We start from the raw sequence: 11,580 nt of genomic DNA, 5'->3' as shown, positions 1-11,580 counted from the left end.
GCAGGAGGCAAAGCCGTAGACGGGGAGAGGCAACCGGAGGGGGCCGTGGGGTCTCTTATGCCTCCAGAACGGCTGAGGCCCGGTCTCGGCTATAGTCGTTCATTTTATTTATTTATTTTTCTTTTGCGGTACGCGGGCCTCTCACTGTTGTGGCCTCTCCCATTGCGGAGCACAGGCTCCGGACGCACAGGCTCAGCGGCCATGGCTCACGGGCACAGCCGCTCCGCGGCATGTGGGATCTTCCCGGACCAGGGCACGAACCCGCGTCCCCTGCATCGGCAGGCAGACTCTCAACCACTGCGCCACCAGGGAAGCCCTGTAGTCGTTCATTTTAAACGACGCTGTCACGCACATCTGGCGTTATGCTGCGGGATCAGACGGCAGTTCATGGAGGGCGACTCGGGCTGCAGATGTCTGGTGTTCCGTGGTCAGGTGGCCAACACCTCCCCACACCCCGGGCCAGAAGCAAGCAGCTGGCTTGCAGATGGTGCAGATGGCAGGAGAGAGCACAGGTTTCGTGCAGAGCCCCAGGGCTCCCCGGAAGCCCCTTACTGCAGCTCCCAAGGGCTGGGGAGCCAGAGCCTCCCCTCCCAGACACCTTTCCTGGTGGTTCTGGGCAGAGTGCAGCTAATGAGACATGGCCACAGGGCGACCTTCCCCCAGAGGGTGGCTGACCAGCAGCTCCCGTCGGCTTCCTGGCAGTCCGCTCAGCTGAGCTGTGCCCTCTCTGGCTGTGTCTGGACCTCTGCGCTGGTGGGGAAGCTTGTCTGAGCCGGGGCAGTGGGTGGGGATGGCCGCTCCTACCTCTGCTGTTCCCATGTCCTTCAGACCTGTCTCTACCCACAGCCCTCATCACCCCAGTTCCCTTTCTGTTCAGTTCCTCCCTTCACATTACAAGGGGATTTCTATCTCCTGAGGGATCCTGTCTGATCTGCCATGCATGTCAGAGCCCATTCCTGCAGCGCCGCAGACGCCCAGCCCCACTGGGTTATGGTCTGAATCTGAACCACAGCTCCGGAACCCACAGAGGTCGCTGGCATAGAAGGTAACCAGTTAACAAGACGGGCATTAAGGCCAGGGCATACCCCAATAAAGAGAGGATCCCTCCTTGCCCACTTCCCTCCTAATATGTGTGGCAAAAAGTGTTCTTTTTTTGGGAACTGACTGATGAGAAAAAGGGTAGGTGTGGAGGAGGTGCCACTGTGAGCTGGGGACAAAGACAGCGCATCCGACAGTGACTCCATGAACCTGAACTCTATGGACAGATGCTCAATAACTTACAGAATGCAATTAATTAGCTGGAGTTCTACCAAGTACGGTTCCACCCGGAACTCGTAATTTGAAAAGCAAGATTTCTATTTGAGTAGTGCTTTCACAGCCCTTACGTGCAATCGTAAATATTTGTATGAATCTTTCCAAATAGAGTATCTTTAGCTGAAACACAGTTTTGTTGCTTAAGATTGTGTTGGAAGTCTAAGCCACAAAAATACACCGGTTTAAAATATTTATTAATTCAAAAAAATTTTTAATTTTTTATACAAAGATGGTGAGAAAAATCTCATGCAAACTCTGGGCATACAAGAAAATAACTTAAATATTAATAGGATGATTTTGTACAAAATAATTCTTTTTTAAGTAGGACCTCCCACAGAAAGCACGGCCCCCTTCTCCAGGCCCGATGTCCCCGGAGGGGGCTGGGGCGATCGCCCTTTGACCTGTAGGTGGTCCACGGTCCATGTGTCCAACGGTCACAGGTGTCACTATGATGATGAACAGTCTATACACTACTACTCAGAAAACTAGACCCGGGGACCCGAGCCGGGACATCCCAACACCACAGAACTCCTGAAGGATGGAAGGAACTCATGAAGATTTTCAGAAAAGTTTCAGATAATCAGCTCGACTCATGAAAACACCTTGAGATGGTTAGAGATGGTGTCTGTCTCTGCTGAGGTACAAACCCGCAGCAGGTTTAGAATCTGTCTATATTACAAGTCATTTGCATAATTAAAGCAACGAAGGGAGCAACATATCATGGCAATTAGAAATGCATCAAACTCGGAAAGTTGTACCAAAGAGAGCTTCAATATGAAACAATAACCCTCTGAGAACGAAGCCCACGGCCCCTGGGGCTCCCGACCCGGCTGCGTGGGCGCCTGTCCGCCAAGCCCCTGCCATGCCCAGCCTGATGGCATCTGCACACACTCATCTCATTTTCCGCAGCCTGAGTCTGTTTTCCTTGTCCCGTTTCTTGAGAATAAGGATGAACTGGTTGAAAAAATGCTCCTGGTCCTTCCGTTTTTGGACAAGTCGAAACCTCTGATCCCGGCCGTACTTCTCAGCAAACTCCTTAAATGTGGTCCTGAAAGACCAAAAGCATCCTGTGACCCCTTCCTGGAGAAGAGCGGGTCCTGGGGCTCTGAGTACCTCTTGCCTGAGCTCAGGGTGGCGAGCTCCCTCTTCCAGACCTGGGAGCAGGACCCTTGGCAGGAGGACGGGCGGAAGAAAGAGCGCTGGGCCTCCGACACCACCTGCCTGCTCCCTTCACGGGCTGTTATTCCCCACTCGGCCCGGCAGGGGCCTGAGCCACGTAACTCACACACTTGCCCATCTCTGCATCCAACCGGCCCGTGGGCATGAGCCTGGCCTCACCTGCCTCCTGGGCCTGGTGTCACTCCGAGCTTCTCACTCCCCGGCCCCGTCCCCGCTCCGGCCACACAGGTCTTCTGTCCGCTACCTCACTGTGCTGCAACTTGCCGTGGTCTTTGCCTATGCTATTCCCTCTGCCTGGCACACCCTTCCCTCGTTTCTTCACTCACCATGTGAAGCCCTCTCCTCATTAGATGTCAGGACCAGCCTGTCTTCCTCAGGGAGACTCGTCCTATCTACGGGTCAGAGAACTGGGTATCATCCTGATGGGCCTCAACTGTGCAGTGTTACTCGCCTCTCCCTGCTCGAGTAGAAGTGTGTCACCTGCTTTGTTTTCTGTGGAGCATCTCGAATGTCTAAGCCCAGTGCCGGTGTGTGCTCAGCACCCAGATACTGACTGAATCCATGACTGCCAGGCCAGGGAGTCCCCCGTAAGAGACTCAGTGGCACCAGCCAGCCCAGGCCAGAGCGGGTGGGGCAGCTCAAAGGGCAGAAGGAGTGGACGTGGCTTTGCAGACAAATGGAACCTTTGCCGGCAGCAGCTCCCCATGGCTTCCTCTTCTCCCAGGCCGGAGCTTGAAGCCGGTGGTTGGGGCGGCTCCAGGCGGTGGGGCGGGGGCGGGAGGGGAGAGCGGAGGAGCCGGTTCCTGCAGACGCTTCCGCCTGCCTTCTGCTTGCAGAGAGCTGGGCTGGAGCTGCAGGAGGGGCCCTGGGTGAGCAGAAGCGTGCTCGCCCTGTGCCCGGGGAGGCCCCTTGCTCCTCCTATTTCTCTTTGTGGAGAAATGTATATTTCACTGCAGACATTTAATGGTTGCATTAAATTATTATAACTTAATGGTTCTTTCTTTATACGTGAATAACAAGATTATACTGACATGGCTGTTAGGAGACAAGATGAATAATTAGTAGACCCATCCTCACTGCTGTCACTAAACGATGAGTCTCATTCCTTCCTCACCAAGCACTGCTCTCCTCCCTGCACACCCCGGGATTCCGTGTGCCAGACGCTTCCCGAGGAGAGAAAACTCTTCTCTCCGGTTTTCAACTTTCTCCGTTCGTTCTTTCCTTCTTTTCCTCCCTCCCTCCCTCCCTCCCTCCCTCCCTTCCTTCCTTCCATGATTTCACAATTGCCATGAGGTGTGACTAACACACACTTATTTGAGCTTCCATCGCTGACCTTCTTGGGAAAAGCAAGATGCTGAGAGACACAGGGGGCTTGTTATTTTGGTCGCGTGTCTAGGGGGAGCCCGAGCACCTTCAATCAGGGGCTGGGCGGAGCCCCTTCTAGAGAGGTCCTATTCTGGGCACCTCTAAACAGAAGTATCCCTGAAAAGAAAAAAGAAAACTCCGACCCTTTAGCCGTGCCCACGGGGACAGCCTGGCTTACTGCTGACCCCGGTGGACCGTCCAGTGAGCCTGGGGAAGTCCTCTGAGTCACCTGCACTGCGTCTCCCTTTCCCCTGGGGACGAGGCCACCCGCAGTTGAAGGAGGTGGCCGCTGTGGCCAGAGCACCAGTCCGCCAGCCCACGGGGAGGTCCCCTGAGGCTCCTCTCCCCTCTCCAAGACCCCGAGAGCTGGGCAGGGCTGGGATCTGGCCCTGGACTATCCCCACGGCTAGGATCAGAGCCAGGATGACTGGAGGTGGGGCTGAGGGTACTCAGGACGCCTGCGCTGAGCCCGCTGGCGACCGATGGACGCCTGCGAAATGGCGGGAAGAGAATGTAAGGAAGACCTGAAGAGGGTTGTGAAATGTCGCAGAATTAGCTACGTTTGAAATAAAAACTAGTTTTATAATTATAAAAGCAATATATGCCCAGTGTACATTTCTAACAAATGGCAGGCAATCAAATCTAACTTCAAAGAAGAGTAGCTTCATTTCTACCGCTGACTTTCCTTCTCTGTGTGCGTAATTGTTTTCGCAATTGCTGAATACATTCTGAACATTTCTCCTTTGCCTTCATAACATATTCATGGGAGGGGGACTAGGTTGGCTCTTGTTAACATTTTACCAATGGATGGACACAGACAGCACCAGTGGTAATGATGGGAGCTCTCCAGGACCTGCCAGGAAGCCCCACACACCATCCTCCTAGTGGCCCGGGGGGCAGGGCGGCTACACCCCCTCAGATCAAGACACCTGAGCTGTGAAGGTCCAGTGCCTGACCCTGCAGCGGGGGCCAAGGATGGGCAGGGCTGCTGTGCACTGAGGCAGGGGCTCTGGATCCAACTCCCCCCTCCCACCCAGGGTCACCAGCTGGGGGGACAGGGCAAAGCCATGGCTAGAACCCAGAGTTCTCACAGAAAATCACAATTTACAAGTCGTTAGGCCCACATTTGCTTTCCGAGGTTAGCATTTGGTGATGGGGACGATTCATGTGAATTTTTTTCCCATTCAGAAAGTATCTATCCTTTAAATAGTCGAAGAAGTTTTCTGAGGCCTATGTTACCAACACTAAATTATATTATCCAATTATTGGCCAATGAATTAAGCAATTATTGATCAAAATGTAGATGCCTACATCTGCATGGAAGGCAAACATCAATTAATGTTCATTTAAATATGATTTATGCATTATTATTAAAAATGCATGATGTCAGCCTTATTATTAAAAATCATAATGTGTAAATGTCCATTTAAAAGTAATGTCCCAATTTAAAATAAAAATACATCAAGATCAACCATTTTTCGCTCTTAAAAGTTACACTTGTATAATTAAGTAGTTCTTGTGCATTAATTTTTAAAGTCAATTAAAGTTAATTTTAAAGTCGAGCTCAGCTTATGTATTCTTCTAGTTTCTAACATCGTTTTCATATTAGTTTGTTGTATTTCATGGGGATAATGCCTGAGTATCTCAGGTGAGGTTGACAGCCAAGTTCACTCAGGCCCTTTGCTGGTGTGGAACGTCTTCACTTCACACTCTGGACAGCTGCCCAGGCGTGTGGAACCCAGGGGCTGGTGGGGTTTATTTTGCTGTTGCTGTGTATCGTTTGTCTTGCATTTGTACCCCTCCATCATTAGATCAGGGGAATCAGGCCCCATCTCACGAGGGCTGACCTATTGATGAGTTATTTTGGCCTTAGAGTCAGGGCTGCTGACCTGTGGAAAACCACCACGTAAGCTGGACAGAGCTGCTGGGATGCCTTTGGTTAGCAGGCAGGGCTGGGAGGTTTGCTCACGGCCGGCACAGGGGAGAAGGGCTTACCTCTCCAAAATTACATGTTTGATGTCTATGGAACATAGGTCACATGATTTAACCCAAACTGACTTTAAAAGACCCCTTACAAAATTTGGTAAATTCCCAGCCCCAGAAATCGCCTGGCCTTAACTCACTTTCCATACCTGGCTGAGACTTTAGATTCCTCTAGAAGTTTTTTGAATTCTTCTTTGGCCAGCAGCAATTTGCTTTTCTTTTCCTTGTATTCTTCTTTTATTCTTGTCTTGACAAACTGTTCAAATATCTTAAGACACACACAAAACAGAACTATTACAAGAATGCGTATTGGAAATGAACTCCTGCGCTTCAAACACCACACAAAACACAGCAAGAATCTGAGATAAGCCTGTCTTTTTCACAGTTGCTGGAGCTAAAAACCAGAGCCTTTAATCTGGCCTCTCCGTGAAAGCAAGTGTCTGGACAATTACACCTGCTCTCCCACGAGGCCAGTGCGCTTTTCCACGTCCAGACACCATCTGGGGGCCAAACGCTGAATCAGCCTGCTTGGAAATCCTGGGTATGAGTGGGCGGCCCCTCCAGAGGTGTGGCGGGAGCAGTGGACAGGTTGGAAATCCCAGCTCCAGTGCTCCGATATTCCTTGTTTTGGAACCTCTTGAGCACCACTTACCTGCACGCACTGTCTCACCGACTTTCACATCCTGGCCAGCGGTACCAGGACACGTGAGAGTCTGTACTTTGTTCTAGTAACCCCTGTGGCAATGTAACTGGCATTTGAGTCTCCAAAATGACTTTGAACTTGTGAAAAGAAAGTCAACCCAGCATCTCTCATTTCCCACACTCTAGTCTTCAAGAAGACCCACTTGTGAACAAGGGTCTGGTTCCCCAGGGGCTCCTGTGGGCAAGGTGAGCCTCTCCTTGGTGTCATGGAAACACCCAATGAGGAGACCCGACCACCGGGCACTGCACTGCCTCTCCCCAGCTCGACGAGAATGGGCTTTGAAGGCTACCTCCACAGGAAAACCAGACCCTTAGCCCACAGGATATCGATATTGTCTGGTAGCAAATCCATCCAAGACCCTGGGAAGGTTTCTCTTGGGTGCTGGCAGCCGACATGACAAAATGCCAGCAGGGAATCATCCTTTGCAGTAGACCATAGAGTGAGCCTCCCTTGCTTGGATTAAGACCACTCATTGTTCTAATATCAGAAAATTGTCATTTGTAGACTAAAGCCAAAGGGAGGTGGAGACAGCTGTTTCATTCCCAAAGCTCTCCAAGCCTCGAAAACGTTGAAAGGAGAATAAACTGGAGAAAATTTAGATGTGTGTACGAATGCAGATAAGAAGATCAGCAAAGAGCCCACATCTGATCCTATGAGGCCAATGAATAGCAATTCTGTACCAACCCAATCGGTGGCCACTGCAGATACTGGAATCTGACGAAGAGCTCAGGGAATCTCCCGCCCTCCTGCCCAGGACATGGAACCAGGCGGTGGCGACTTGGCCGAAACCCCATCACTCCCCTGCAGAACGGGTGTCCCGGCTCTGCCTGATGGTTTCAGATTCCATTTCAGTCACGGCCAGCCTTTACAGGAGTATAAATACAAAATGCTACTCGCCTCCTGAAGAATCATCAGCGAAATGGAATATTCAGGAAGAGGCCTTAGATGGAGAGCGCGCGTATATATTTAAGTAAGAATATGGTTGGCTTATTTCACCTTCGAGGCAAGCGGTCATGTAAACTCTCCAGTTCTTCTATAATTTAAGCTCATAAAGAAGGTAAATGCAGGGTTATTATGCAAATAAAAGCGTGTGGGTCCATCATTAGTCAGAGTTTTGCTCTATTAATTCTAAATCTGGATAGAAACCCTGGCTGGTGGTGGGGTCAGAGCTGGTGAGAAAGGCCTCCTTCTCTCTCTGCCTGGAATCATTTATCCCTCTAATCAGATTTGCTCTCTCCTCTGCCTTTGCTCTGCTGCTTTATTTATGCCGCTATAATTTAATGTAACAGTTTTTTTTCCCCCTCCTCTTTAACAAATTATACCAGTTTTATTCAAAATGGGGCATGACTTTTTAAAAGAGAGACCATTGGCCATTATCTCGTCATGGCGTGTCCCAGTGAAATAAGATGGAACACTCTGTGTTACCATAGAAACAGGTCTGACGAGCGCTCCCAGGACCCCTACTCTCTACTTCGGCTCAGTCACATCTCCTCTGCAGACCCCGTGGAAGGATGGATGCAGTGCACACACCATGAGCCTCGGCTTTTCCCACGAACACTATGTGACAGTAGGTCCCACACAGAGTCCATGGCTGGTGTTGCCGGCCCAATTCATTCATAAATAGGACTGTGTTTTCTGAATGGGGCCCAAATATTGTTTCCTTCATCAGTTCAGCTTCAGCCCCGTGCCTCTTAGAAACCACAACACTGTCGGTTTGCTGGGGTGGGGGGTCCCCTTACGATGCCGGCATGTAACCTGAGGCCTTTAGCTACGGGGAGCCCTGCTTCCTCCTCCTGGTGGGGCTCTGGGACCACGCTGTGGTATGAACACAGGCCTGCTGTTTCCTCTGCACGATCTCCCAGGGACGTCTGAGGGCCCCCCACCAAACGGCGGGCTCTGGCTGTGAGCTGACCTTCTAGTCTGATCTGTCTGCCCCGAGAGCACCCTGGCAGTCACAGCCCCTCTCGGTCAGCGCCTGTCTTTCTCACCAGGGCTGTGGGAGTCCAGCCGCCCTGCTCCCGTGGGTGAGTCTTGTGCCATGACCACCCCCCAGACACCCGGAGGGCAGGAGACCCTGCCCTGCCCAAGAGCCTGGTCCATTCCAGGTAAACAGCGCCCTGAGCTCCCTGACGTCTGAGAGACGGGGCTTAATAACTGAATCATCAGCTCGGCTTTTCTCGGGGGTGTGGTGGGAAGGGTCTTACTTCTTCACTTCTTCAGCTTCCTTTAAAGAGGCTGATGGCCTCTAAAACCATCCATGGACTAGAGATGGAAGAGCGTTGATCACGACAGTCAGTGACAGAGTCTGCAGCTGTGCTGACCTTTATCTGTTACGGTTTAAAGAGATCTTGCCACCAAAATAAACGGGCTTCCCTCTGGTCACAGCTGGAGAGCTGAACTTTGTGATTTGTAACAGGGCAACAAAAGGGTGAGATATTACCAATGGTTAAAATCACCGAGTTTCCTCGGCTGTGGGGAAAACAGATATAAAACACCCAAACACAAAGCGAGGCCCCGCCCGCCTGGCCTGCGTGCAGCCCCTTGGTCTACACCTCAGGGAATTTCACGAGTTGATGACAGAATTGAAAATAAAATTGCACTTTCCATCCCCCTGGCCCGGGCTTTCCCAGACCCTGCTGTCTGAAATCAGACGGATGCCGCCAGGGCCGCGACGTCGGAGGCGAGATGACCCTCGTGGGCTTGTGTCTCCAGCGATGACGCCTGGTCACCCACTTTCCACATGTATCTGCTCAGCACGCAGAGGGCAGAGGGAGGGAGACGCGTGGCTGGGGCGGGAACGCAGACGCAGACGCAGAATCTGGATCCTTCTGGAATTTATCTCGGGGCCCTTGCTGGATGTGCCCCAGGAGCCACAGATCCTGGCAGGGTGTGAAAGCTCAGACGTCCCCACCGGTCAGCACAGCCCGTCCCTCTGTCTGCTTAATCCGGGAGACAGTTCTGGCTCCGTGACTTGACTTCTCAACAAGCCAGGGCGGACCCCTGTCACGTGTCCATTTAAAGTGACCTCCGGGCCAGCTAGCTCTAATCCATCCTTGCTTTTCTGGGGACCCACTTTCTAGAAAAGTCCATCCTTTACTTTTGCTACTGTTGTTCCCCGGACCCTCTCCAATTTCACTTTTATTATATCAGAGCTTAAGTCTTTTTAATACAGTCACCCAGGATGTGGTCAATGTTCCCCAAAGCTGAGTTTTCACCTCTGTGTCTGTCTCATGGGGTCATGACCAGGCGGCTCGCCAAGAGCAGGCGCCAGGATAGCCTCCCGCCGCACCCGTAGCTCTTCCCGTTCACAAGCTCACAGGCCAGCAGTGGATTCTCATGGCTTCCCCACTGACACGGCAAAGGTGACAGGCACCTGCTCGTCCGCAGAGCTGTCAGGACGGAGCATCACTTTAACTCTGCGTCCCCAAGTCCGTCACCACACCTCCTACCACCTTACCTGTTTCCGCTCCTCGGAATTTAGCAGGAGATAGCGCGGATCAAACACGATTTTATGTAATTCTTTCTCCCAGGTAGAAAACGCTGACACCTGAAGAAAGATAGTCAATAGAGCTGCTTTTAGCATCTCATGCTGAGCCTGGAGTCACACTGAAACGATCAATGGTGAGACACAGCACTAAGGAACCGGGGTTGAGGGATGTAGCATTGTTTAAAAGTGTTCAACTTGTCAAACTTTTAAGAAAATCAATATTTAGAGCATTTGAAAATCGAATTTCTAGACTCATGACACTATTTCCTCCCTGGATATCTTCCAGAGCCATGCGTCCTGATCTAAAACCCCAACTACGCCTGTGAAGCTGGGACATTCTGAAATGCCACATTGTGAAAGGACGTATTTGTAAAACTTTTCAGGACACCGCAGGTCGTAACAGAGGACAGTGTTTTAGAAATAATCAGAGTTTGGCACAATTTCAATTGATTTTTAATCAACATTTAAACCTTCTTTAGGTAGGTCACCTTTTTAAACAAACTACCCTACTTTCTAATAGTTTTAGATTTATAGAAAATTTTCGAAACTATTAGAAGCTACCGTCTACCCCATACCCAGTTTCCTATGTTGCTGACATCTTAATGTTAGTATGCTACGTGTCTACACTGTTATTAACAGGAGTCCACACCTTACTCAGGTTTCTTTAGTTTTTCCCTAATTTTTTTCTGTCCCAGGATTCCACGCAGGACACCACATCACTCACGCCTCCTCGGGCTCCTCTGGGCTGCACAGTCTCTCGCTCCCCTTGGTTTCGATGACCTTGATCGTTCTGAGGAGTACTGGTCAGGTATTTTGTGACCTGTACCTCTGCTGGGATTTGTCTCAGTTTTTCTCTTGGTTCGACCAGGGCTGTGGGCTTGGGGAGGAAGACCCCAGAAAACGTGCCCTTCTTGTCACATCCTATCAAGGTCCATACTGTCAATGTAACTTATCGGAGCTGACGTTGACCTTGACTGACCAGCTGAGGTCTTTCCTCTATGAATTTATCCCATGCTGTCCTCCTTGGAGGGAAGTCACAATGTATAGCCCACACTTAAGGGGTCCGGCTCCACCTCCTGAGATGGGAGTATCTGTATAAGCTCCTTGGCATTCTTCTGGATGGGATATTTGTCCATTCTCTCCCATTTACTTATTTGTTCAATCATTTGTTTATATCAATATGACTCATGGATATTTAGTTCATACTTCGGGTTATAATCTAACATGATTATCGATCTGCTCCTGGTTTGGCTGTTGTGGTTGGCTCCTGTGCCCCTGGGACGTACCCCATCATTTTGTTTTCTGGGCCCTTCAACATGCTCCAGGGTCATCTCATATCGCTCCTACCTTGGCCCTAGAATCAGCATTCTCCAAGAAGCCCTGGTCCCTCTTATTGGAGACCTGGGTGCCGGGTGAGCTCACTGCTGCTGGGATGTTGTTGATCCAGACTCCCTCAGCTGATGGAGCAGTGAAACATTTAAGTCATCCAAAAATAATTTATTCATTTAAAAGCATTGACCAAATATTGACTGTGCCTTAGGCCCCATGC

At 50.6% G+C, this 11,580-nt stretch overlaps 1 protein-coding gene across 1 annotated transcript in view; it reads right to left on the bottom strand.

Moving 5' to 3' along the window:
• Positions 1 to 1,491: 1,491 nt before the first annotated feature.
• The window catches only part of TCERG1L (transcription elongation regulator 1 like), a 192,157-nt gene continuing 182,068 nt past the window's right edge, over positions 1,492 to 11,580 (bottom strand). The window contains exons 10-12 of the mRNA XM_067708849.1: positions 10,002 to 10,091; positions 5,991 to 6,109; positions 1,492 to 2,362 (exon numbers count right to left, since the gene is read on the bottom strand). Coding sequence (XP_067564950.1) covers positions 2,206 to 2,362; positions 5,991 to 6,109; positions 10,002 to 10,091 — 366 coding nt within the window. The 3' untranslated portion in view covers positions 1,492 to 2,205. The remainder of the gene's footprint in view (positions 2,363 to 5,990; positions 6,110 to 10,001; positions 10,092 to 11,580) is intronic.

This window comes from Pseudorca crassidens, chromosome 16 (assembly GCF_039906515.1).
Source record: "Pseudorca crassidens isolate mPseCra1 chromosome 16, mPseCra1.hap1, whole genome shotgun sequence".
Lineage (NCBI taxonomy): Eukaryota > Metazoa > Chordata > Mammalia > Artiodactyla > Delphinidae > Pseudorca > Pseudorca crassidens.
This window is presented reverse-complemented; position numbering and strand designations above follow the sequence as displayed.